At 35.7% G+C, this 27,607-nt stretch overlaps 1 protein-coding gene across 1 annotated transcript; it reads left to right on the top strand.

Annotated features, from left to right (window-relative positions):
* LOC144449325 (5-taurinomethyluridine-[tRNA] synthase subunit MTO1, mitochondrial-like) lies at nt 1-18,681 on the top strand. Its single transcript, XM_078139845.1, has 16 exons — nt 1-199; nt 1,178-1,273; nt 2,376-2,431; nt 3,501-3,672; nt 4,005-4,181; nt 5,751-5,863; nt 7,399-7,511; nt 9,680-9,753; nt 11,246-11,362; nt 11,723-11,853; nt 12,463-12,667; nt 13,417-13,576; nt 14,436-14,551; nt 14,903-14,999; nt 15,857-15,911; nt 18,518-18,681. The coding sequence occupies exons 1-16, from the start codon at nt 1-3 to the stop codon at nt 18,626-18,628; spliced, it is 1,992 nt and encodes a 663-aa protein (XP_077995971.1). The 3' UTR covers nt 18,629-18,681.
* Nucleotides 18,682-27,607: the final 8,926 nt, after the last annotated feature.

The raw sequence follows: 27,607 nt of genomic DNA, 5'->3' as shown, positions 1-27,607 counted from the left end.
ATGCTGCGAGCAATAAACCCAGTAAGACATTTGGTTGTGTTATCAAATTGTCAACGCCACTATTGTGTGAGTGTGCAGCAGAACTTGAGTTATGATGTCATAATTATTGGTGGAGGACATGCCGGATGCGAGGCTGCTGCTGCAGCTGCCAGAATTGGAGCCAGGACTCTGTTGCTTACTCACAAATTGCAAACTATTGGTAAGCTTAAACCCAGGGCTCGAAATTAACAGTAGTTCTATGTCCAAAGACTACCAATTCTGTCATGGAACTACAACAATTTGCAGGTGATAGCCCACTCGGGCTCTCACTGATTATGTATGGTTTTAAGGATGGAAGATTTACGGACATTATTTTAGTAACACACATACATGTATTTCCAATAGAGGAATTCTGTTTTCTGTTCAGGAATATGAGACTATTGGTCACTATCCTTGGACTGCCAATTTCTGGAATTGGTAGCCCACTGGGACTACCATATTGAGAAAAAAGTTCATTTCAAAACCTGCAAGGGGACTTGGAGGAAAAGGAGGGGCAGAGAAACATGAAGATTTTTTATTCTGTCACTTTTTTTTTTAAATCGACCGACCAATAGTTGCTATGTAAAAGTAATGAGAAACATTTTTTTTTTTAAAAATGGGGTTACTTTTAAGGGAATGCTGAATTCCTGTCTTCACAAATCTCACAGCTTCTTCTCTGTCATTTTTCAATCTTCAATGTAAACCAAATCTGGCTCGCATTGTGTGTCATTTTGCTGTCTTGCAGTATCAGATTGGAATTGGGAGATACAGTTTAAAGTTCACTTCGATGGTGTTTCCAAAGGTGTCCTAAATTTGACAACAGGTCATGGGACTGTGTGTGGTGTATTGTATGTAAAGGGGTGGGTTAGTTAATGACAGGTAATGTTTACATTATATCACCATAATCTGTATACTGTTAGTCAAAGGGATTATAGCTGGTTTGAGAATAATTTTAAACAAGGCTATTGTATAATATGAAAATATCTCTTGTATCAAGAATTGAAAACAAACAAGAAACAAGCATTTGTTATGTAAAGCACCAACTTGAATGTAATTAACATGTAACCCATTGTATCCACACTATCAAATAATAGCATAAAAACGTTTCTGACTTTTAGTTTATCTGGTCACTGAATTGTAGTTTTTATTTTTTTACTAGGAGAGATGTCTTGCAATCCATCCTTTGGTGGTATTGGTAAAGGACATTTAATGAAGGAAATAGATGCCTTAGATGGTGTGTGTGCAAGAATATGTGGTGAGTTCACGTTAATCAAAATCTATTAGGTATTAAGGCCCCCCCCAAAAAAATATATATGGTTCTGGTCAGCACACGCGTGCCCTGAATACCCTCGCCACGATCCTTTTTTTTTTTTGATAATTTTTGCTTTCCCGTTCCTTATTTATTCCTGATATCAGGAGAACAAGCAGCTGAAATCTACCCTACATGCCAAGACTGCTTAAATACAAAGCCTAAACTGCTTTGAAGAAAAAGGAATTTTTTCAAGAGATAAATATGATAGAACAGAGTATGCAAAGTGTCAAAAAAATGTGTATTTACTAATTTGCAAAAAAAAAAAAATTAGAGAAAAAAAAAATCCGCGTCGTCGCACCACTTTAGAAAGTTTACCCTGACCAGAACCAGATTTTTTTTTTTTTTTTTTTGGGGGGGGGGGCCTAATAAATGTAAAAGTAGGAGTTTGTATTAGGGTAAACTTAATCCTAATTCAATGAAAATATAGTCAAGAAGGAAGCAAGATGATATTGCAGATGGTATAATTATATCAACTTGTCAAATGACGTGAGGACCATTTCATTAAAGTGGCCATGTGGATGACAAATGGGTATTTATTTTGGATTATTTAATTCATAAAACTACTCTTGCTATGTTTTTATACTTAAAATCAATGTGAAATAACATAATTAAATCCTTGTGTTTAACTCAAAAAATTGCAAAAACATGAATTTTTTTTTGGAAATATATGTACAATAACAAACTTTTTTGAACATTTATTTCATTTTTTTTTTGTAATTTATTGAGTTACAAACATGGATTTGATCGATGCTGCTTCAGAGTGTCTTTTCCTTTAGGAAATCATAGTAGAATTGTCTAAAGACTTCAAGTCCCAGCAACGTCCCTCATACCAATAATATACAGTACTTTGCTGTGGTCATCTGACAATTCTACCTTCGATTTAACCTTGTACAATAACAGCTTAAGCAGGCGAAGTGTTTCAACTGGTAGATACTGGCTGTTACTAAACTATGCTCTGAGTTTTGAACTACTACACAACTGAATAAGGATATTTTTTATCTTTTAAATAACACTTTGTAATTTTTTTATTCTGAAATGTTTATAGATAAAGCCGGTATTCATTACAAGATTCTTAACAGAAGAAAAGGACCGGCTGTTTGGGTAAGCAATGTTATATATTAAGGAAGAGTCCAGTTGGACATATTTCTGCCTTTACTACACTTGTATTGATTACTGATTTCATTTGGAGTGTTAATCTTGTAAAGAAAGCCCTACTGCACTTGACATGCGTTCTACCATTTTGGTGATTTCCTGCATGGGTTTATGGGAAAATGCTTTGTGATGACCTCATAAAAATTACCCTAATTAATCTCTTTGTCTTGACAAATACAAACCTGACACAAAGGTAACATAGTAAAGTGGGCATATGCATATCACATACTTCTGACATCTTATCAAATTTGACCAAACATCAGCCATCTTACTTATCAGTGTCCACTATATATTATAGTTCACTGTACACATTTTGGAACAGAAGTCAAAATGATATCAAAATTAAGCCATTTGAGAATCCAATATGGCCACCGAATCCAATATGGCTGTAGAATCCAATATGGCCACCGAATCCAATATGGCTGTAGAATCCAATATGGCTGCCAAATACTGTGCACTAACTCTAAGTGGAAATAAAAGATTATCAGTTTTATTTCCTCAAAACAAGGAGCATGACCAGGCTTTCATATGCTGGCAAAATATGTAGAGATATTTTGAACCTTTGTTTTCAGAAAAGTTGATCCCAGAGGCATTATATTTCTGCATGAAGTTATATAATGTGAAGATATACTAGTATATTAAAATGCTGTTTATAATGCAGCACACTTTAGCAGACTTAATCACACAAACAATGAAATCTGCCTCTTCTGAAAGATTGGATTGTATAGATAGTACCTGTACAATCAGCTGTGAGCTTATTTAAATAGTAGAGTATGTGTAGAGCAGTGGCCATTTGTGGTCAATGATACTAAACATGGATGTGGTGGATGGGCCACTAAAAATGCCACAAAGTGTAAATCCTGGGTCACTTAAAAAATCTGGTAAATCCTGAGTCACTAAAAATGCCATGAAGAGTAAATTTAAGTCACTAGAGATAAGAGGTGGCTTAAGACAGACATCTGACCATCCACAGCTTGAAATGTTTGTTAAGATGTCCTATCTTTAACAACATTTGTAGGGTCCAAGAGCACAAATAGATCGTGAGCTATACAGACAGTATATGCAGGAAGAAATCTTGAATACACACAACCTAACTGTCAAAGCTCTACCTGTAGAAGACTTGATAGTGGAGGAAAGAAAACACACTAACAGTGATGTCATCACCAAGATTTGCAAGGGTGTTAGGACAGGTACATTTTTTATGACTATTTCAAATTGTTGTCTGCACTTTTTGTAATTTTTTGCTGCCATAGTAACACAGACAGAATCTATCCTTACATAGTTCTTAATTTGTGTTGGTTTTGAACTTGAAATTATATAATCTGGGGTAATGAAGAAGACATGTGCAGGAGTTTTATACCGTTATCAATTGCATGCACTTTTTCGTACTTTGGGTGAAAACGTGATTCATTTGAAGTTTTCCTTGTCTTTTATCTGTTTAAAGTGTTTCACATTTAGAAGTTGAAATACGTATACAGTTGCTGAAATAATCTTTAGCGTTGCATGTTTTTCATGCCCCTAGACGATGGTACATCTATTTTTGGACAAACAGTCGTCATAACAACAGGAACTTTCTTGAGGGGAGAAATCCACATCGGATTGGAAAGGCGACCAGCTGGTCGTCATGGTGACCAACCATCAGTCGGTCTTGCCAGAACATTAGAAGATGCGGGATTCAAAGTCGGAAGATTAAAAACAGGTAAGATTGAAGGAAGCCTTAGACACTTCCACCTTATGGAGATTGAAAACTATCTATTGATAACAAAGTACACTCTACTTTAACTTTGCTACTGTTATCTATAATTAGCCATTGACTTGTAAGGCCAAATAAAAAAAATTGTGTGGTTCTGGTTATGCTCAATTTTAGATTAGGTGGAGTAGGTAGATTTTTTAGTTTCTTTTATTATTTTTTTTTTCGTGTGAGTATCTAGTTCAGGTTTTCCATTGTTTTCCAAATGGTTTCTGTGTTGTTTGTTTCTTCCTATCAGATGTACAGCCATTACAGATTGGAAGAACAGTTTTATATTGTCATTTTAAGTTGATGTCAGTTTCCACATCCACTATTTCTTGTGAGACTTCATAATTTTTGCAATTATATTATTTTTTTCTCAAATACGTAAACAAAAGTTCAAGGTCAGCAGTGAAAAGCTAGGTGGGGTTGGCAAACTGGAACCAAAAAAATTATTTTTTTTAGGCCTAAGCTGCTAGGTGTAACCATGTTAAACTATTTAGTATGTGTTATGTGTGGTTCTGGTTACGCTCAATTTTAGAATAGGTGGGGTAGGTAGATTTTATATTTTATCATATTATTTTTTTTCTGTGTGAGTATCTAGTTCAGATTTTCCATTGTTTTCCAAATGGTCTCTTAATGGCTAAGTATATGGTTTTAAAAAATATTCCAGTTGCAGCTAGTGTAGCTCCAAGCATGTTTTCAATGGACAGAATTATATTCTTTAATTCTTCAGACGGAACAAAGTAAAAATTCAGAAAAAAAAATAGCCCACACCCCTTTAATTTGATCACCTGCAACCGGAGCATTTTTTAAAACTGTTTTGTTTGATATTATGACTAACTCTTGATATTGTACACCCTAATGTATATGAAATCACATGTAGGTAAAGGTATGTGTTAAACTGTACATACAACATAGAAAATGCTACCTGACAGATTGCTAAGGGCTGTATCTTGAAAGCGCCCCTAAAATATCCTCAAGTAAAATATAACAATTAAATCACAGTTTTACAAGCTGCAGTTTCCAAGTCGCAGTTGCTGTCCTCACTGGTCTTCCATAATTATTGAATTATTTGTGCATATTCATTGTTCTACCAAAATCTGATATTCACGCAAGACAGAATGTATGTTTTTTATGATCAAGTGATTAGTCGCCTGACTGAAATCAATAAGCCACCTAGTTGAAGATCAGGTGTTCACAAAAGGATTTCAATCTGCTGTTAAAATTGACAACTAATTAGCAGGTGATCAGTGTCTTGTTTTACTTAATAAAGCAATTTTCTATGGACATGCTGGTGTTTTTTTGATAAAAAAATATACTCCAGTTGCAACAAGTGCAGGTGTAACGAAAAGATGGATTTGTACATACCTTTTATTCTGTCTAGTCTTCTGTACAGTCAGCCGGATTATGTTTCTTGTCTGTGTCTGCAGAAGTCAACGACTCGACAGAATTGATCTGTATCAATGTACTTTACGTAATGTATGATTAAGTAAATTATTGAATAATTATATAGAACAACGCTCTTTTTACTGACAGGTACCCCACCGAGATTAGATGGTACATCTATTTCTTTTGATAAACTCCAAGGACATATTGCTGATACATTGCCAACACCCTTCTCCTTTGTTAATGATAAAGTCCAAATTGAGGTAAGTATATCGCAGGGCAAACATGATACATTCATGAATGTACTTTATTTTTTATAATATCAGGGAAAAAAAAGAATTTTGATTGTAAAACTATGTTTTGCTATGGTTCGGAAACTCAAGTAACAAGGGGGGGGGGGTTGATGGGTGATGTACTTTACTATATATATATAGAGAGTAAATACAGAGATGATATATACAGGCAAATGATTGACAACCAAATCCAGATGTGCTCTAGTTGGACTGGATTATTCTGATTTGTGATTTATTAATGAAATGAATGTGAAAACCAAGTAGCTCACAGATTCTCTCAGTGTAGTAGTTCAGGATAGGATATAGTAATTAAAGAGATTCACAGCGTGTTTGAAAGCAAGTTGAGGTCTAGATATGTTCTACTAAACTTTTACACCTCCACTTACATAGTCTAGTTCCTATATGGTATCATTACGATTTACACCTCCACTTACATAGTCTAGTTCCTATATGGTATCATTATGATTTACACCTCCACTCACATAATGGTATCATTACCATTTACACCTCCACTCACAAACCATGTTGGCATCCAGACTATCATTAGGGGCACTATTGAGATATTGAGAAACAAAAACTGTGGAGAGTCAATATCATTCAGCACAGCAAAAAAATAGCAATTTGTTTGCTTCAGTGAAAGAGTCAAGGGAACACTTAATGCAAAGACAGTGTTAGAAAAAAAAAAACCAATACAACTGATATACAAAAACAAAAGTTGGTATGTCTAATGTAGGTTTACATGACCCTTTTATCAGTTTGTTTATATCTGTGGAAGTTAAAATGTAACACTAACAGTTGGACCGGATCTTTATGATCAGTAACAGAGTTATGCTCATGTGGTGTTTGTACTTTGATAAGTTTAGTAATACTGACATTGTGTGTATTTGCATGAAACTTGTTGTCTCATTCCTGCTTACCACAAGCAAGCAAATGAATCAGTGGTTTTTTTTTCACAGGGTGTACATACATCCTACCAAAAGTGTATGATTATTTTGTTGGAAAACCACTGCCCTAGTACTTGTTCTGTATCCAGTAGTATATAGGTATTAGATTATCCCAGTACTGTATATATATATTAATTGCAAAATATAGGTAGTTATCCCATAACGTAACCATAGAAACCAGATGTTGTCAGGGTACAATAAGACTTTTTAGAAATTGCCTGAAATGTAAGAATGACATCAAGCATCATGTTTTTAAATGTTCTTTGTATATTTATTTGCATTCAAAATATGTCGAATCATACTACTGGAAGAAACCATCCATTTTCAACTCATCTTGTAAAATTAGTTTCTTTGAAATAATATGAAAGAACTTTATCAATGCGGTAAATTTCAAGACATGCAGAAAATGGAAGATCTATACAATACAGTTTCCATATACTTTTCTGTTGATTCTCCAATCTACTACTTGTATGATCTTTTTTTGTGTACATGTAATGTTTGTTTTGGTGATGAGTAACATTCATAATGTTTTCTTCATGCCCGTGTTTCCAACTCTATCAGCCAGAAGACCAAATTCCATGTTATTTAACCCACACTACTCCAGAAGTTGACAAAATAGTCATGGAAAACATGCATCTCAATACACATGTAAAGGAAGAAACAAGCGGACCACGGTCAGTGAACTTTTAAACTACCACTGAGGTGCAAAACTAGTCAGCAATTCAAAATTCAGGCTTTTTTTTATACTCATTTACTTCAGATATATGTTGCCTCTTTGTGCAAGTGTAGAATTTGAGAACAGATCGACATAAACATTTGAATGTTTTGAAACGTTGCTCTGGCAACTGATGCACTTTTTTGATTATTTAAGAAGAGCTCCTATTATATATTCTTCATTCTGTTCTGTACATACAGTACTTGTTATCATATCCATGAGGACTCACCACTATAATTCCAATTGTGCATGGTTTACACACGTACACACAGACAGACAGACAGACAGACACTTCTCCATGCTTATAACCGCAGTCTAGTCATGCTAAAAAAAAGTACACCCATTTGAACTAACAATAAATGCCATAAACTTTTGTTATGAATCACTGGGAAAGGAGGATATTAAAAGAACTACGCTTTAGTAGAGTACTGAATGATTTTGACCCCGACCTCCGAGAAACTAATCAATTTTTAGAAGCATGGGAGGTGAGCTTAGTGTTTCTGAATGAAGTTTGAATTGGGTTTTAAAGTCTGCAATATATGTCGAAATTCAACGTGAAAACTTATTGAAGATAGGATGACAATAAGTGACACTTCTTTTCTGGTTTTATGACTCCTAAGTCCTCATTGCCTTCAAATAAACAGTCATGAATATTCATTGCTCATCTAATTACACAAGCATATCTTCAAAGTCCCATGATGCAACAGTGGGCCATGGTTAGAACAATGGAGGTGAAAGAGAGTGACAATTTGCTATTTCTTGACAGTCACATGCAATTTATATGTGATGTGAAATCAAGAAATGACTCTACAGAACCCAAAGTTGATTGAAATACCATTGTTTCCCTGAGTGACTCATCCCCTGTAATGACAAAAGATAAACTTTTATCTTATCTCTTTTTGTACATGGCTAAAGGACAAAGAGGGCAAATAAACTGATAGAGGCACTCACGTCAAAGCTACATAAAAAAACTATGTCAGTGTAACACAGATTAATCTTGAACACAGACTGACCAAGTGAAAAAGTCAAAACTATATCAGACTACATCAAGACTATGTCACTGTAACCCAGATTAACCTAGTTAAAGAGTCAAACTTGCATCAAAACTATATCAGACTACATCAAGACTATGTCACTGTAACCCAGATTAACCAAGTTAAGAGTCAAACTTGCATCAAAACTATATCAGACTACATCAAGACTATGTCACTGTAACCCAGATTAACCTAGTTAAAGAGTCAAACTTGCATCAAAACTATATCAGACTACATCAAAACTATATCACTAACCCAGATTAACCAAGTTAAAGAGTCAAACTTGCATCAAAACAATATCAGACTACATCAAAACAATATCAGACTACATCAAGACTATGTCACTGTAACCCAGATTAACCTCGTCGATTTAGGCAAATTTAACCTGAAGACACAAATAGATGTTATCTTGGTGACATACATGTATATGATGTGTGATGCAACTATTACCAGATAGTGTTTACACTTCTCTGTTAGCACTTCATTGGAATTTCTTAAGTTAACAAGCATAATATATAAGTCATAGTTACGTAAGCTTTGTATGAAATCAAAGACAATATGCCATGTTGAAAATTGAGAAAAGGTAAAAGGTTGTCTGGTTTAGTATTTTGATATCCGGTGATCCATTACAATAGTTCATGGCATTTGCTATTACTAATAGTTCAAATAGTTATGCTTTTTAAGTATGACTGCATGAGGTTCAATAGTGCTGTAGGCATGGAGAAGTGTGTGTGTGTGTGTGTGTGTGTGTGTGTGTGTGTGTATGTGTGTGTGTGTGTGTGTGTGTGTGTGTGTGTGTGTGTGTGTGTGTGTGTGTGTGTGTTTGAGTGTCAAAAATCTAAAACTGCCAATTATCTCAATATTTAATGGAGACATTATGTAGAGTCTCTGTTTGGAAATTATTCAAATATTAAAAATGATCGCATCAAATGTGTGTTTGTGATTTGTTCAAAAAAGTGTGATGATTCACACATCCGCAGAGACACAAACAAACAAACACCTTTAGCACCACTAAATCCTACTTCCATTCTAGAATCGTGCAGTCTTTTAGTATATGTTGAATTGTTTTTTGTTTTTTTAAATATACTTGTAGGTATTGTCCTTCTATTGAATCTAAAGTAGTCAGATTTCAACACAGATCTCATCAAGTGTGGCTAGAACCTGAAGGTAAATCAATGTTTATCCTTGTATGTATGTATGTATGTCTGTGTATATGTGTCTGTGTTAAATGGTTTGTATGTTTGTTTGTTGTATGTTTGCATCTGTGTATCTACGTATGTGTTAAATGGTTTGTTTGTTTGTATCTGTGTCTGTGTCAAATGGTTTGATTGTTTGTTTGTTTGTTTACATCTGTGTATATGTGCATGTGTTAAATGGTTTGTGTTTGTTTGCATCACGTATTTTACAGTGTCCAACTTCTATCAATTTCTGTCTTTCGTGAACTCAACATATTTACTATATATGAACTTGGTGCATGTCTATCTTTGTGTATGTGTGTGTTCAGCTGCCTGTCTGTCTGTCTGTCTGTCTGTCTGTCTGTCTGTCTGTCTTGTCTGCCTGGCTAGACTGCATACATGTGTATGTCTGTATACCTTTATATTGTAATCTGGTTTGTAACTTTGCAAATTGTACAGATTCCCAATTCCTTCTGTCTCTCCCTCTGTGAACCTGTCTACTCATGTATGCTATATATGGTTCAAAGTGAGGGCGCCCTCAGTGGCCACATTTGAGAGGGAAAGTGGTAATATTACTGTCATGCCAGTGTAAAAAACAAAACAAAACAGGCTAAATTGAAAACCATTGATTACAGATTTATTGATATCTATCAAAATCATAAATTTCACATTTTTACCTACTGTCTGATCACAAAGCATTACTGGGACAAGCCATTACCCAAGCAAGTTGACTTGTTATCAAAGAGTACCAATATTTACACATGTGATGATGGGCTCTTACATAACACAAGTAAACAGCTGTAAAACCTCTATTCGGCCGTCTGCATGGACTGCAATTGAGGCAAACCTTATCTCCGTCTTATATCAGTTGTTATCAATTTATTAGGCTATTATAAGTAACGCTACAAACAGCTTTAGAGATGCATACAACTTTTATGACACCCGTTTTCGCCAGGCAAGCCCACGGGTTTGTTGCACTTGGACCGCTAATGGCTTGTGAATGTCATGGTCTAGTCAACAATCACATTTGTTATTTTATGCAAACTCTATCTTCTGCTTTGCTCAACTTTAATATTGTATGAAAATGATGTAGTACCCAATTAAAAAGCAGACAAATAATGTTATTTTAAAAAGCAAAAGAGATTTTATTCGGAAATAGTGTTTATTCAAAGTGGAGTGCTACAATCATTTGCATATTCAAAATGGAGGGCTGGTGTAATTTGCATATCCAAAGTGGAATGCTGGAGTCATTTGCATATTCAAAGTTGACTGCTGGAGTCATTTGCATATTCAAAGTTGACTGTTGGAGTCATTTGCATATTCAAAGTGGAATGCTGGAGTCATTTGCATATTCATGAAAAGGTACAGTTACTGTGCCTTAATACCTAATTTAGTGTGACCTGCATTGAAATTTCAAAAAAAAAATGATGGCCATGGGATTTTATAGCTAATCGTTCAAATCTTTGACTGATTGGATATTTCAGGTTTGAATTCTGATGTGATTTATCCACAAGGCCTATCTTGTACTTTACCTGAACATTTACAGAGAGAGTTAGTACGTAAAGTGACTGGTTTGGAAAATGCCACCTTGTTCAGACCAGGTATGTCTATTTTGTTGTGTGTGTGAACATTTACAAAGAGATTTAGTATGTCAAGTGACAGGTTTGGAAAATTTCTTTGCCGTTTCATTTGTGAAAGATTAATCCATGACAAAACTTACAGAATCATGCTGTATAAACTTCTTTCCACTTTAATATAAACTCTTCCATTCACGTATTTGTCAAATGCTGAAATTACAAGAACAATTTTCAAATGTGAAAAAGAGACATTTTATTCCTATAAACGAACAGATCATGAAATTTCCAAGTGTAAAGGCAAAGAAATTAGCACTATGAAAAGCTAGTAAACTAGAGCTATGTCAACCCACTAAAATTCTTACATTCATCTATCTGTTTTGTTAGGTTATGGCGTGGAATATGACTTCATTGACCCAAGACAATTGAAAAACTCATTGGAAACTCATCTTATTTCAAATTTATTTTTGGCGGGACAAATTAATGGTACTACAGGATATGAAGAAGCAGCAGCTCAGGTATTGAACTTACTGTTGTCTGCTTGTAGTGATTGATAGTCAGTTGTACCACAGTACATGTATATCAATCAACTAACCAGATAATAGTGTTAGTAGCTTCTGTTTGTTCTTAGCATTGTGGGGCCAATGTATTTGTTGCAAAAGGTGTGAAGTTCCTAGCAGTGTTTGTTTCCCAGAATGCCTCCCCCCCAGTGTACAGCATGCCTCACCTAACATTATTTGTTTCCCAGAATGCCTCTCTCCAGTGTACAGCATGCCTCACCTAAACCAGATACTAGTATACCAATTTTTATAACCGTATTTCTAGTGAAGTCATGCAATACAGTGAAATAGTGATGTACATTGCAAAAATACCAACATGGATGGTTAGGCAAGTGGATAAACTTTCAAAAAATTGACCCAATTGACCCATCAATGCAGTTACTGCCCATACAGTAAAATGTTGACATATAATGATAAATAACACATAAAATCTACAGTTGTGCTACAGTGCCATGGGCGCTATTTCAACTGAGGATGGGCTTGAGTTTTTTTGAGCAAAGTAACAGCAAAAGTGAAGACTTTTATTTCCCAGGTGCATTGTTTAACTATTCATGTTTGATAACACAGGGCATTGTAGCTGGCATAAATGCAGCATTGAAAGTACAAGAGAAGCCATCATTTACAGTAGGAAGAACAGAAGGTTATATCGGCGTCATGATTGATGATTTGACAACACAGGGAGTAACCGAACCATATCGGATGTTCACAAGTCGCGCTGAGTTCCGATTACTCCTTAGACCTGATAATGCTGACCAAAGACTCACAGCAAAGGGTAAAGTTACTGAAAATTTTATACACTGACAACTCCTAGATGCTGACTGGTCTTCAAATGAAATAATCATGAATATTGATATGTTCTGTTGTTGCACTGATATGCATGTCTGTCACTCCTGTGAGATGATATGTGTCCATGGTAAGGACCTCCACTGAACAATGAATGAGGAACAAGTTTCAGCTGTGTTTCTCAGCAGTTGCCTGCAATTCAAGTGATGTAAAATGATGAAATGAATTTGTCGAAACCAAAATTTGTTATGAAAATGCTTTTATTTCATGAGATGGTAGTTTCCTTGTACACTATTTTTTGAAGGACTCCATTCTTAGTTTCTGCATTTGCAATTCAGTAGTTGGAAAGTTATACAACTGCCAACTTCAGACCGTGAATGAACAGAACCTGTTACAAAGAGGCAAAGTAAACAATTGAATTGGATTAATAATACTTGGCACAGCAGAGATTTGTATTACATTCCATCCTTTGATAAGAACAATGTTATAGCCACTTTACATAATAGTTTATGTTTGCATAACATATTTCCAGTTCCCCAGGCATTTCATGTACATGTAAAGAGGCCATAAAACTCTTCTTATTAAACCATGGTGTGTAGTACAAGTCTCTGATGTTCAAACATGCTGAGCCAGGTGTTATTAGTCCAATTTTATTTGTTCCCTGTTTGTAACAGGTTCTGTTCGTTCATGGTCTGATGTCGGCAGTTGTATGACTTCTGAGACTTTCGTTGTTTTCAGGATTCCAGGCTGGCTGTGTTAGCAATGACAGGTATCAGATTGCTGATTCCATGACAACCAAATTAAGCTCAGGAATTGATTTATTAAAGTCCATAGTGATGTCAGCAGCAAAGTGGTCAAACAAACTGAATGTATATATGTCCAAGAAAGAGAAAATAAGGTGAGTTCATATTTACTGGATACTTTTTTTACTTTTTTAATATATTTTCTGAGAAATTTAATCATCATATGTCAGGTTATAAAGGTTACAAAGGTTATATAACACAGAAAGCAGTTCAAAGTTTTTAACATTCCATAGTTACAACTGACCACTAGGTGGCAGTGTGATCTGTCTTGGTTGAAGATCCTCATCAGAATGACAATTCCATAGTTACAACTGACCACTAGGTGGCAGTATGATCTGTCTTGGTTGACAATCCTCCTCAGAATGACTAATTCCATAGTTACAACTGACCACTAGGTGGCAGTATGATCTATCTTGGTTGACGATCCTCATTATTACGTTGTCCGCCATCTTGTAATCACGGCAATCATGGTTTGGGGCATGATTGTGATTGGTATTTATCAAACGCAAAATCATGATTATGATTGTATAAATCGTGATCATGATTGTGCAAATCGAACGTGCCCCTGATGAGGATCGTCAACCAAGACAGATCATACTGCCACCTAGTGGTCAGTTGTAACTATGGAATTAGTCATTCTGAGGAGGATTGTGGATCAAGACAGATCATACTGCCACCTAGTGGTCAGCTGTTCTATGGAATTGTCATTCTGATGAGGATCATTGACCAAACAGATCAAAAGCTCAATGCTAAAAAACTTTAAACTGCAACGTGCATTATAACCTTTGTAAATCAACTAACCTACCAAGCTGATGAACCTTTTTCATCAAAAACATATATTATTCAACAGTCAAACTAAACAGCGCCCTCTGGGTCTTGTGTATTTCTTAGTTGTTGTCTTATTAAAGAAACAGATTTTTTGGTTCTTTTTAAATTCATCTTTTCGTTTTTCAGCGCCTTTGAGGCCCTACATTACAGGGACGTGACAGTAGAAGGTTTGGCAAAAGTTTGTCCGCAGTTACAACACTTAGCCGAAGATACAGAGCTTGCAAATAGATTAAAAATTGAAGGTAAGAAATCTTACTTAGACAAACAAACAGACATTTATTTTTGAAAAAATAGTAAAGAAATTATGGATGTTTGTAGTGATTATCGAATCACTCAAATATTATGTTCAGACTTTAAAGTGGCCATATGGATTATAATTCAGTATGAAATTTTAATTTGTAAAAATCTTTACTATCTTTTTCTACTTGAAAAAAACGATGTGAAATAACATATACCAAGTCCTTGTTTGTAACTCAATAAAGTGCAAATCATTAAAATGTCCATTTGTATCACTACACACACTTCACTTTGTGTCACCACACACTCTTCAGTAGGGGGAAATTCATCTGCCTTTTATTGCATTATTCCAAAAGGGCATTATGCACCATTGATGTGGCATATTGAAGCTGATATGGAAGAAGTCAAAAAAGATGAAGAATTGATACTGCCAGAAGATTTAGATTATAGAAGGTAACGTTTATTGTATTACATTACATTACATTACAGTACAGTACATGACATTACATAACATTACATTACATTACATTACAGTACATTACAGTACATAAGGGGTCATAGGTGCAGAGACAGTTGTACCTATGACCATTTTTTTAAGCTCACTTGTAAGTAAGCTCACTTGTAGGTAAGCTCACTTGTTGGTAAGCTCACTTGTTGGTAAGCTCACTTGTTGGTAAGTTCACAGAGACTGAAGTATGAAGTTGAAAGTTTCAGGCCACTATTTTCAAGTTTGATACCAGCTTTGAGTTCAGTTAATTGCAAATGGTGGCTAAGTGTACTCCAGTAAGTGCAATAGTGCGAGTACCTTATACATATGCAGCATTAATACGCTCAAACAAGTGTAAACTTAACTTGTAGTTTGCATATTAATAGTAATAATAATAATAATGTTAATTTTCATACAGCGCTTTCCCACACTGTCCAAAGCTCTTTACAATTATTAAGTCTGGCACGGATTTACAGTGGCACAACAGCACTTTATACTTCCTCAACTCCCTGGGGAGCATACAATCCATTGCAGCCTTTATAAGCACATAGGATTAAAGCATTCATATTGCAACCTCTATCCTACCAGGTCCCCATTTATATAGCAGGGTTGACTGATGCGAAATCATGGTTCCAACCTTGCCCAAGGAGTTTAGCCATTCAGAGACAAATGGAGCAATGAGGCACATACCTGCAATCTGCAGATTCCAAGCCAGCCACTCTAACCATTAAACCATAATGGCTACACATATTGATGAGTTGTACAGTGCATTCTAAATTTTAGTTTTTAGTGTGTCAAATATATATTGTATGCTTGATTTCAGTATTAACGTGTCTGAAGAAATGCGAGAGAGGTTAGCACAAGTACGACCATCAACAGTATGTATTTTTATACCTTATACACAAAAACTTGACATGTTACCATCATTATGCTAGAATAGGTTTCATTACAGTGCCATCTGAGTCCCTTTATTTTTATGTGGATCAGCAGAGATATGTTGTAGTTGGCAAGACTGTATATTGTTGTCAGTGGCCGAGTGGTTAGCTCGTATGCCTACTACCTCTGCAGTCTGGGTTCAAACCCACCAATCGTCGGCTAGATTTGATTTAAAATTTAACCAGGTCTGTATGTAAGAAGGGTGATGCTCAGTTTGATCTGGCTTCCTCCTCCTCCTTCTTCAACACTAGGGCACTGCTCTCGTGGCGACCATTGAACAAAAATTTCCTAATTTGGATGGATAAAGATTATTATTATATTGCATGACTAGCAGTGTTTGATGATATGCTTGAATGTACGCAAACAAGAGATTGTGGGTTATAAAAAGAAAAGGGATGTGTTCCTGTAAGTCTCTCTGGTATGCTTATCAGTTTACAAGTGTTCTATACAAGCACTAATGTACACATTCTTAGATTGTGGATCAAAACACCAATGTTATTTTGTCTGTCTAATGGTATTTACTTGTTAAACACGCAATGTTTTTTTCATGCTGGCAGTTTGTGTAGAGCTACCGTTCATAGTTGTCATAGTTGTCGGTCTGGTGGTCCCCAATGACCCTTTTCAACAAAGTGTGTGCAGTCATGCATAAAACCCAGTTTGCTGTAAATACAACCAACTCACCTGTTTCATGCTTGTTTTGATCCTTCAAACATGTTATTTCAATTTCAAAGTTTCTTTGGACATTTCCTTTTCTGGTAAATAATTAAAACCAAATCCATTGATACTTTTCAATCAAGCTGTTCTTTGGCTCAGGATTTCTCAGATTTACTACGGCGGAAAGTAATCTATCGACAAACTTTGATAAACACAAACTAGAACTATCATTGTAGCTTGTAGTAGATGACATAGTAGTGGTGACTTGAATATGTCAATATAATCACCCTGTAATCAAGATAGTATAAAAAGTTTGGGTGTATGGCCACTTGAGGAAGACCTGCTATGAAAGACTTTACACCCTAGTACTGAGGATGTAATTACATCAATGTCCATAGATAGCTTATATCAACATGTTTCTACATTAGTTTTAGTTTGTGTCTGTCATAGTTTGCCTATAGCTTAATTTCCATAGTGGTACTAACCATGTTGATATTGATCACCTGACTGGATTTGAGGACAGGGTTTTGTAAACTGATTTTAAAATGGTCATTTTCTGCCTGACTGGATAGTGTAGGGCAGAGTTTCTCTAACATAACTGTAATGGGTTCACAAACTTTCTCACCTTGGATAATATGATTTTAAGAGTGGATCCTACATTTCACTTTTGTCTGGAATAAAAAAAAACTGTTGCCAGGTACCATTTGATTTTAAGACGGCTCAAAGGTTATGTTTTATTTGGGGGGTCATTGTATTAACTGTTTCAACACGATCCATTTGATTTTAAGATGGGGTGGGTCAAAGTGTCATCTTTAGTTGGGGTCATTGTACTAACTGTTTCAACACAATCCATTTGATTAAAAAAAATTTTAAACCTTCATCTTTTGTGTAAAGGTTAATTACACGTACTATGACCCAATTTTCCATCCCTTTGTCATCCAGCATACCTTCAAAACACACCCATTTATTAAACTCGCAGACAATTTGGGTCAAATTCCATGTCCCAGATACTATTTGACTTTTGAGAAGGGGTGGGTAAAATGGGTGTATTTTGTCCAGCAATGAATCACACTCTGGTCCAGTGTTTATCCCCATGTCACGCCATACATCATGTCTTCAACATACCAGGTCTACTGTCCTGTATTGCTTAATGAGGATGCCAGTGTTGTTGGTATTTTAGACACATGCACCAAGACATACTTATTTTAGCAAACAAGGTATGCAAGTCATGGAAATATATATCCAGGAGAACTGACTAGCTGTGATCATTCATACAAACTATGTGACTCTGTTTATGGTGCTTTCATTTAGAAAAGCGTAGTACATATCATTGTTTGCAATCTGTAGAATTGTATGTTTCTTAGCATAACTGAACTGTGTGTTTGTTTTGTTAATTTGTTGTGTATACATGTGTGTGAGAGTGAACACCACACCAAGGTTCAGTCGTGCTATAGGCATGAAGTGTGTTTGTGTGTGTGTGTGTGTGTGTGTGTGTGTGTGTGTGTGTGTGAGTGTGTGTATGTATGTATGTATATGTGTGTGTGTGTGTGTGAGTGCACACCAAGTTTTAGTAGTGCTATAGGCATGAAGTGTGTTTGTGTGTGTGTATGTGTGAGTGTGTGTATGTATGTATGTGTGTGTGTGTGTGTGTGTGAGAATATAAGGTTCAATAGTGGTAAAGGCAAGACGAAGTGTGTGTACAAGACTGCAATATACATTCAAGTTCATGATCAGATTCATAAATAAATAGCATTCCTACAGTACAGCATAAAAGAAATCATAAGTCAGCCACAGATTCAGAATGTCATCTGTATTGCAATGCCATTGTATTCCAGCAATGACCCAGGAGTGAATTTGCACCTACAGAACTATTCTTTGTTTCTTTGTGTTGTAGATTGGCGCTGCAAGTCGTATTCCTGGTATAACACCGGCTGCAGTTGTGTTATTACTACGCCAAGTCAGAAAAAGAATCTCAAGACAAAGGACACATGTATCGGTGTCATGACATCATGAACTTTGACATACAACAGAACATTTTAATTAGCAATATGTTTTCAGTTTATGCCTCACATGTTACTATTTATAAATGTATATTTATGTTTTCAATGCAATAGAATATTAAAGTTTCAAATTTTCTATTTACAGATTAATGTATTTGTAGCCACAGTGCCTTTTCATTTCAGATGTTTAGTTCAGTTGATGGAAGTCTGTGTGTGTGTGTGTGTACAGGTGTATGTTTTTTGTGCATGTGTGTGTATGTTTGCATATGTAATGTGCGTATGTATGTATGTTTGTGTGTGTTGTATGCATGCATGTATGTATGTATGCGTGTGTGTGCAAGTTTGCATGTGGTGTGTGTGTATGTATGTGTGTGTGTATGTATGAATGAATGTATGTATGTATGTATGTATGTATGTAATAAATGCCGGAGTACAAGTATGTATGTGCATGTATGTTTGCATGTATGTGTGTGTGTACGTGTGTATATGTTTGCATGTGATGTGTGTATGTGTAAGTGTATGTTTGCCAGTGATGTGTATTTGTGTGTCTTTACATGTGTTGTGTGCATGTACATATGGTTGTGTATGTGTGTATTGTAGAATAGTTAAAGGTTGTTGGGGTTTTTTTTAAATTGATAGTATACTACTTGTTAACTATGTCAAATTGAATTAATTAATTAATTTAATTAATTCAATTTGACATAGTTAACAAGTTAAATTAATTAATTCAATTAATAAATAAATAAATAAATATATATAGATATAAATCCAGCTCACTACTGGTATTTAATATTTTGAACTGTGACTCACAACGTCTCTAGAGGTCTTCAGATCTGTATGATATAAATGCATAGTAAGCTCACCTTGTACACGTTCATTACATAAAACAGAACGGTACATGTCTGAATCTATAGGTAATTACTCATTTTCATTCTAAACAGCTGTTGAAACTTCTATCAGACTTTAGAGTTAATATTTGTCAAAAACATTCATATGCAAAACTGTACACACTTATCAACCTCCTTGCTATGTCGACACCTGTCTAGCTTCGGATGTTTAACTGTCAGCACTACCTTACTTATTTCGCTGTTTCTCAATTGTGACTTGATGGATGATTGGTGCCGCTTTAAAAACAAGAAAACAAAATATTGTGTATGTGTTGGTGATGTTTTCAATGCATAAATGTTGCACAGCTCTGTCTGGTGTGATCGGGTGGGGGAATAGACGGGGATTGTGACGTCATATGTATAATAAGTATCAGTGTTATGAACTTGTCTGAACTATTTGCTCGTTTTATGTAGGATTTTATAAACGAACAGAGATATTTTAGCAAACGTATTCCTTCCCGTGGAATCTGAGTCTGGGCGTCTTAGAAATGACTTAGAGTAAAGAAGGACAGTATGGACCGTGTAATTTCTTAAAGGTCTTTATTCTCGGCAAAAAACATACTTTTGCCCAGATATACTTGCAGTGTCGCTATCCTACCACCAGTGACATTGCGGTCTCCTCGCATCAGACCGTAGAGGGTGTCAATTTTATTTGTTTTATGGGTCGATCAGGTTCAAGAAATATAGGATAGGTCGCCCCCCCCCCCCCCCCCTGGGTCTTCAAAGATTTAGAAATAAAAAGGGACGCCCAACAGAATTTATTACAAATGTCGTAATTTTATCGGCTTATTACATCGGCAACTATGACAATATGTCGGTTGTACAACACCCTCATACATTACACTTTCACACGAATAATCATGTGTGAAGCTCGGCAATGCAAACTTCCAATTTCATTCGAACAAGACTTTCAATTGGCATTTCCCGCCAATTTTGTTTGAAGAAGACATCTGTTTTCAATGTCACTTTTGTGGATAGTTCATTTTTTGTTGTTTTCAACCGGAGACGTAAAGTGTTCCTTCTATAGTTTACGTCGACGGTATTTTTTAGTGCAAATAAAAACGTGTGTCGTTTTTTAAGGTACCATATACTTTTTCTTCACATCTCTGGTCGTTCGTTGCAATCTCAGTGGAGCAAACATGTTCATTTGTAAAATTTCGCTGCAGTTACTTCGTGTATGTGTATGTTTACTGGGAAGTTCTGTGCTCATTCACATATAAAATTTTCATTCATTCCCATGCTGTATGCATGCCTATGACAATCTCTTCATGTGCAGAGTGTTTGATATAGTCTTATAATGTACATATTGTGTGAGAAGTGAAAGAAGAAATATCACATCGCACTAATTTATTCATATATCCATTAATCAAAATGTTAGTTTTCCCATAGAGTTTTATCTCAACTTACGGAGCATATTGAATAAAACGCGAATTTCAGACGGTTTTTTAGTCGGGTTGTCTTGTTGAAAGAATCGCGCCGTGTTCGAAATAAAAACAATTTAGTACCTTTTATTTTTATAAAAGTCCAGAGTTCAATAAATAAATAAATAAATAAATAAATAAATAAATAAATACAAACATTTTACATATTGATAAGCTGATTTGCATAATCATGGTGATATATCATATATTCAATCGGTACATTTAAACATTGAAATGACTTCAAGGACTTTTTAGCTCCGCTGTCAGCGAAAGCTGAAAGCGTAGCTTTAGGTATAGGTGGGTATTGAGGTATAGAGAGTAGAGTGAATCATAGGTGTCCGTCAAACTTTTATATTTTTACTATCTACTCCATAAGTGACAGTCGGAATTCTTCGATATTTGGTGTGCATGTTCCCTGGGGGGAGGCTATTCAGATTTGTTCATGCCAAGTTGATCTGTGCCATTTTCAATTTTTTATGATTTTTTTTCATAAAATGTCATTTTCATCAACTCCTTGAAAACCTCTTATTAGATTGCTTTGATATCTGGCGTGTTGATGCGCAGGGGGTAGCTTACTCAGATTTGTTAATTTCAAGTCAGCACATCCTCATTTTTATTTTTTATGATTTTTTTTTTGTAATTTGAAAAAAAAAATGAATATGTTAATGAGCATAATGACCGACGCCATATTGGAAATCAGTCGACGAGACTTTAAGTAAACTGCCACTTTTCAAAAGACACTATTGACGTCAAACAAGCAATGTAATATGTGCTTTAGTCATAATTCTACGCATTGGGCGCCCAAATGACAAGCGTTTGTTCGAAACAGGGTTGTAAACTTCAAATCCAATTCTGCATCCTAAGTTCTACATAATCAGCCAGTCCGCAACATCCTCATTTGCATACTCTATCCTGATTCGACCAGAAGCTGTAGGTGACCTCATTTGACCGAGCGATTTTCCACAGCAAGTATCTTGAGTATCAAAACAGGACGTTCTTGGTACTCACTAAAATCACACTTCAGACCCACTATAAAAGTGTGATGTTTTCAGATAACATGTAACTTGTGGTTAATTCTATATTGTCGTGCAATTTGGAATGACAGTGAACCAGAATTCAGACAACTTGCGTAAGGAAGGGCATGCCAGGCATGCGGTTAACGGTTGAAGTTATGGCAGACAGTTTACATGTAAAGTTAAACGACATGAACGTGTCTTGCCTTTCCAAAATGCAAATATTTGGCAAGTAAAAATAATTAAAATAATTACAACTTTAATTTGGCTTCAGACTTTGCATTATGTTTTGCGTATCTTTCCCCGTTTTACATGTAAATCCGAAAAGGTTCTCTCTCATCATGTCATGAGTGTCAGTGATCATACCGCGCGGGGCTGCTTTGAGTACGAGCGAAGTGAGGCATGTTGAGGTATTTTGTTGAGAATTATAAATATTGCGAAATGTCAAGTACAAGGTTTAAATACAATGGAATGATGAAAAAAATGGCAGAGTCTGCTGACAGGCGCCGGTCACAAGAAACACTGTGAATTAAAATATCAGACGATGTATGTATTAATCGCCGACAATCCACCCGTATGCACGAGGGACTAACCCGGAAGCAAGTCGTTGTCAGCCATACGTTACAGTGGTAACATCGTCCGAGAAATCGCTGCGTTCAGAGTGTCATTATTCACAGAATTGTTGTTTTCGAGTGAAAACCCGTCTTGAATTGTATAACTCTAACAAATGAAGACATGTCAAGTTATATTTTGAAAGTTGTATCGCTAGTTTGAGACGATTTTCTCACGTACTATAGTACTATCGAGGCTTACTTGGAAGTAGTAGGACCTTACTCCAGTTCATCGGGAAGTTTAGCCAGTCCGATAATTCTTTCTGGTTTAGTTTACAACACTTTTGATCACGCAGATTTTGTTGTTGTGATGAAAAGAAATTAAAAAAAGATCATTTCAACCATTTCGTTGTGTTTTCTTTGTGAAAGGTAACCGAACATGAACGAGTGTTACCACTGTAACGTATGGCTGAGAATGACTCTCTTCCGGGTACTTGAGATTGTCGCCGTACGGAAACTAAGATGGCGATTAATACATTTCTTCCCAATATATATCTACCACAACTAGTACAAGTTGAATGTTGTTGACTTTGTAAATTTGTTAGAAAATTGAAATTCAAATTGCCTCAAAATTATTTTAGATCCCTAGTTTATTTCATTCATCATTAAAATTTTCCAGGGTTACAGCTGTAAGACACTGGAATTATTTATAGCCAACCTCAAAATCCTCTTTTTTTCTTTTTCTTGTGTGCATTTCCCAGTCATTTTTTTCTGAGATTTTGTGCAATTTTTCATAACAGTAGATTTTTGTCATAAAATGGTGACTATGGTATAAAAGTACAATACATTACCAACTTCTGTGTAAAATGTGTTTTATAGTGAGACATCATATGAAACCACTAACCACTTTATTGCATCGCTAAAACAAAACTGCATAGTGAAGAGCTGAAGACCTGAACCACTTCTACATGTCACCAAAATAAAAAATTAAATTAAAAAAAAAAACAGCGGAGCTATTCTGACCGATAGGTCGCTTGTTGTATTTTAGAGTCACCTTCAGGGTGTTAATTTACAGACTGTAAACAGAATGTTAGGCCAAATATGGATTATGTAGTCACCATAAAACAAAAGAAAAACTAATGGTCTCCTCAAAACTCGATTAAAAAACTTCGAAACTTTGGTTTAACTTTCTCCCTGTTCGCACAGTATTACTAGTATCTGTAACGTTTCTTTCTCAGAACGACACGAGTTAATACCATTTGACCTTAAATAAACTACACAATGGATTTTTGTTTTGTGAATGTCCGAATGATGGGAGAATGTGTGGTTAGAGAGGCCGGCTTGGAATCTGCAGATTGCAGGTACGAGACCCGTCGCTGCCATTTGTTCTGTGAATAAGTAAAGTCCTTGGGCAAAATTTGAACCACGATTGTGCCAATCAACCCAGCTATATAATTGGGGTACCTGGTAGGATAGATGTTTCAATGTGAATGCTTTAATATTATATATGCACACACAGGCTGTAAATGCTCCGCAGGGAATTGAAGTATAAAAGTCCGCAATGCCGCTATAGGTCGGGTTAAAAATTCAGTGTAAAGCGCTTTTAGCAGCGTGGGAAAGCGTTATATAAAAACTAGTAACATTATTAATATTATTATTAGTAGTAGTATGAGTATGGTTAATTAGAAATTAGAAAACTACAAATGTATAAGGCTACATTTCAGGAAAGATTTCGCTACGTTAGGGGCGAGATCTAAGAGTTGGATAAAAAAAAAACACTAAATTCTTTTAGTTTGGTCTCAGACCGCCGCCCCTTAATTGGACAAAGGTGAAAACTGTTTCAGACACCACAATCAATTATTTCAAATTAGTATGTAATAGTATTTAGTTATATAAATACAATTGCCAAAAGTGTGTAATAAGAAAAAATAGCCCTTTCATTAACACTCGTGTATTTTGGTGTCATTCATTTTTGGAAATATTCCATTTCTCATTTTTATATTTCGGGGTATGAAACAAAAGTAAAATCGTTTTTGGAGGATGAGAACTACCATGGTTCAAACCTCCACCCCCATCCCACCCACCCCCGCCACCCCCAAAAAATTAATTTCTTTTTATCCGATTTTGAAATACTGATTCACCCTTTATTGTTATTAAGTTACGGCACTTACGTTCGTTTCGTCGATATCATTCAACTAATCCTATTGGGGTTATGATTTACCGTTTCCTGGTCAGTTGATCAACTTGCCACTGGTCTCCTGACAACCTAGTCTCGTAAATCGGGGAAGAGATGCACGGCATTTATCAACTTTCAAAGAAGGTATAATAAGAAAACAGACTATTAATCTTGCATACTCTCTCCACTAATGAAGAGCAAGATAGTGTGTTTTATTTTAAATATTTGTACATTATATGAAACTTTATTAGTTGCTATCAATTATCATGGCATATTAACCCACCAGAGGCGAATGCATCATTACTATTTCATTATTAATGCAATAAGGTTGAAGATTCGTTGATACTCAGCGTGTCAATGTTAAAATAACAAAAGTGAGAACGTAAATTATAACATCCAATTTGCATTGTTACTGTGGAGATAATACCGTGTTCACAAACATGCATCGTTGTAAATCATGTTGTATACTTTCTCCTCTGTAAAATGTACTCCGGTGCCCTTGACTTACAAGACGTGAATTTTTTTTCTCCATCCGCTGGGATATCAGGGTTTTTTTACGGTGATAATTACTGCACCGACAATGGACGTTTTAAAGTGATAAAACCGCCAATTCCATATTCCATATTCGTCATTAGTTGCAACACCCACGACACGCTTCGCACATACTTTAAAATAAATCTCTTGAAAAAAAACCTCAACTTGACAGATTTTATGGGGTATAAAGTTGAAAATATTGCTTTGGCTTCCCTGTGGTAATGTTGAACACGGAAATGGTTGGGTAGCAAGTGATAATGAGAATCACCCTATTAGTTATATCGAACACTTCTTCACGTCGCAAAACTCCCAACATTTCTGAGTTTATATACACGCTACTAGGTTCGGAATAAGAATTTTTTTTTAAAAAGTGTTACGAAAAAATGTCCTAGGCCCAATAAAGTTGAAAGTAGGGTTCACGAAACATCAGCTGTTTGTAACTTCAGGACCGAGAACATTTTACATGTATCTTAACAAGTTTTTCACATTTTTGCAGACTGACGCCTAGCCTATCGTTTGCATGTCATTCCTCGTCAACCTGTCGTTACATCGCAGACTATCGGCGTACTGTTTAATTTATCAGAATGAGCCCAATAATATATATATATTGCCATGGGAATAATAATTTGTAATTGCATAATAAGCGTATGATTTTCTGTCATATCTAATTAATATAGCGGATATAACAGCCTCTTTTACGGCACTGTCGCAATTCGCAGTGTCGCGGAAGAAATACCAGCTCTGGTTTGAGAGAATGAAACTTTTTAACCAATCTCAACCCCATTCAGGTCTTTCAGACCACAAGTTGAATTTATACAGTACACAGCGAGGTTTCTGAATATTGTGTTCGTTTACTTCACAAATAGAATTGTCTTCATTTACAGCTTTTAATCTTATTAATACCACGTTGGCCCTGACAACCCATCAAAATAACCTGGTTTGAGTGTGAATGTGGGTGTATATGTGAAAATAAGAGATGGGGGATGCAGTTGTAGATTTGAATATCATCAATTCATCACCTCAAAAGGGGCTGTGGCATTAATAGGCTATAGAACTCGGCATTTACACAACTCGTATATCCTTTCTTAAACGATCACAGCAGGAGTACTGTGACCGACGAGTGGGTAGAAACAATCCCCCAACAACAAAAACTTACAAATACAAAATTAAAAAATCCCAACATGCCTACTCTATTTTCTAAAGGAATGCAATCAGAAATAAGCCTATATATCACATTTTTTTACCCTTGCCATGATTGCAGTGATTTTTTTAGGATTCATAGCTACTTAGGTAATTGTCCAAGTTAATGTAGAAATAGAGACAATTTCAGTGGACTGAGAGTAAGTTTAGGGTTTCTTACACAGACAATATGTATTTCCTGAAGTTCTTGTGACTCACAGAGTAAAAAAATAGGAAGTGCATCCCAAGTGTCAGTGACATCGTCTTCAGGGGTGAATTACAATTACTAATTAGTTGTTATCACGTGTCTTGGAAGAGACACCCGGAACAGACTTGAGTGAAACAGATGGGATCTTGACTCATTCTAGCCCTGGTGAGTGTGGGTCGATCGATGACTAGATTCTGTCTTGTCACTCCACTCCACTCCTTTGTGTGGAGTGCAACGTAAACTACAGCCATGCATACAAGTATATACGTAGGGCTGGATTCCTCCCAGGAGATTCTGACGATCGAGACGTCAGCGAAATTTTAGGACTCGCTTTCAAAAAGTTTTAACTGGGGGTAAAATTTTCCATTTCTGACTATGAACTCTAGCCATTTCTGACTATGAACCTAGAGTCCAAGAACATGCATGTTATCTGTTATTGGGAAAAGACACTGTTGGAGAGTAGCAGGTGTTGATTTGGAACTGCCTGTAAGCTGCTCTTGTTTCCGCTTTTCTTACTCCGTCTTCACCTCACTATCTCGAAGTCGATGGATGCCTGGAGCAAAACCGGTGATTGATATCGGAGAATGGATTCAACAGGGACCTAAGAGATATTCGATTAGTATAGCATGATATTTTTAGACAAAACAAAGATCACTGATCTGGACGAAACGGGGGCTAAAACAGATAAAGGATATGATGAAGCGTTGAAAAAGATATCGAAATTTGACCGATGATGACACTACGAAACATCTAGGCTCTGACGAAGAATTACTCCAGAATCGTCAGCCATTTATCAACTTTTTTTTTTGGACCGAGTACATTTTATTCCTACAAAACGTTCTTAAAAAGAGTAAACTTAGTCTCAAGAAGGTGAACACACCACACCATTCACTTGTTTTAATTTAATGATATTTATTTCACTTCTGTCATAAAAGTTTGATCAATCTTAAAGATCCAATAAAATTATATTCAAAATATTGAAGAAGTACTTTAAAAGATACACATTGTTCACATG

This window comes from Glandiceps talaboti, chromosome 18 (assembly GCF_964340395.1).
Source record: "Glandiceps talaboti chromosome 18, keGlaTala1.1, whole genome shotgun sequence".
Lineage (NCBI taxonomy): Eukaryota > Metazoa > Hemichordata > Enteropneusta > Spengelidae > Glandiceps > Glandiceps talaboti.
The sequence above is the reverse complement of the archived record's forward strand: the minus strand, read 5'-3'. Positions and strand labels throughout refer to the sequence as shown.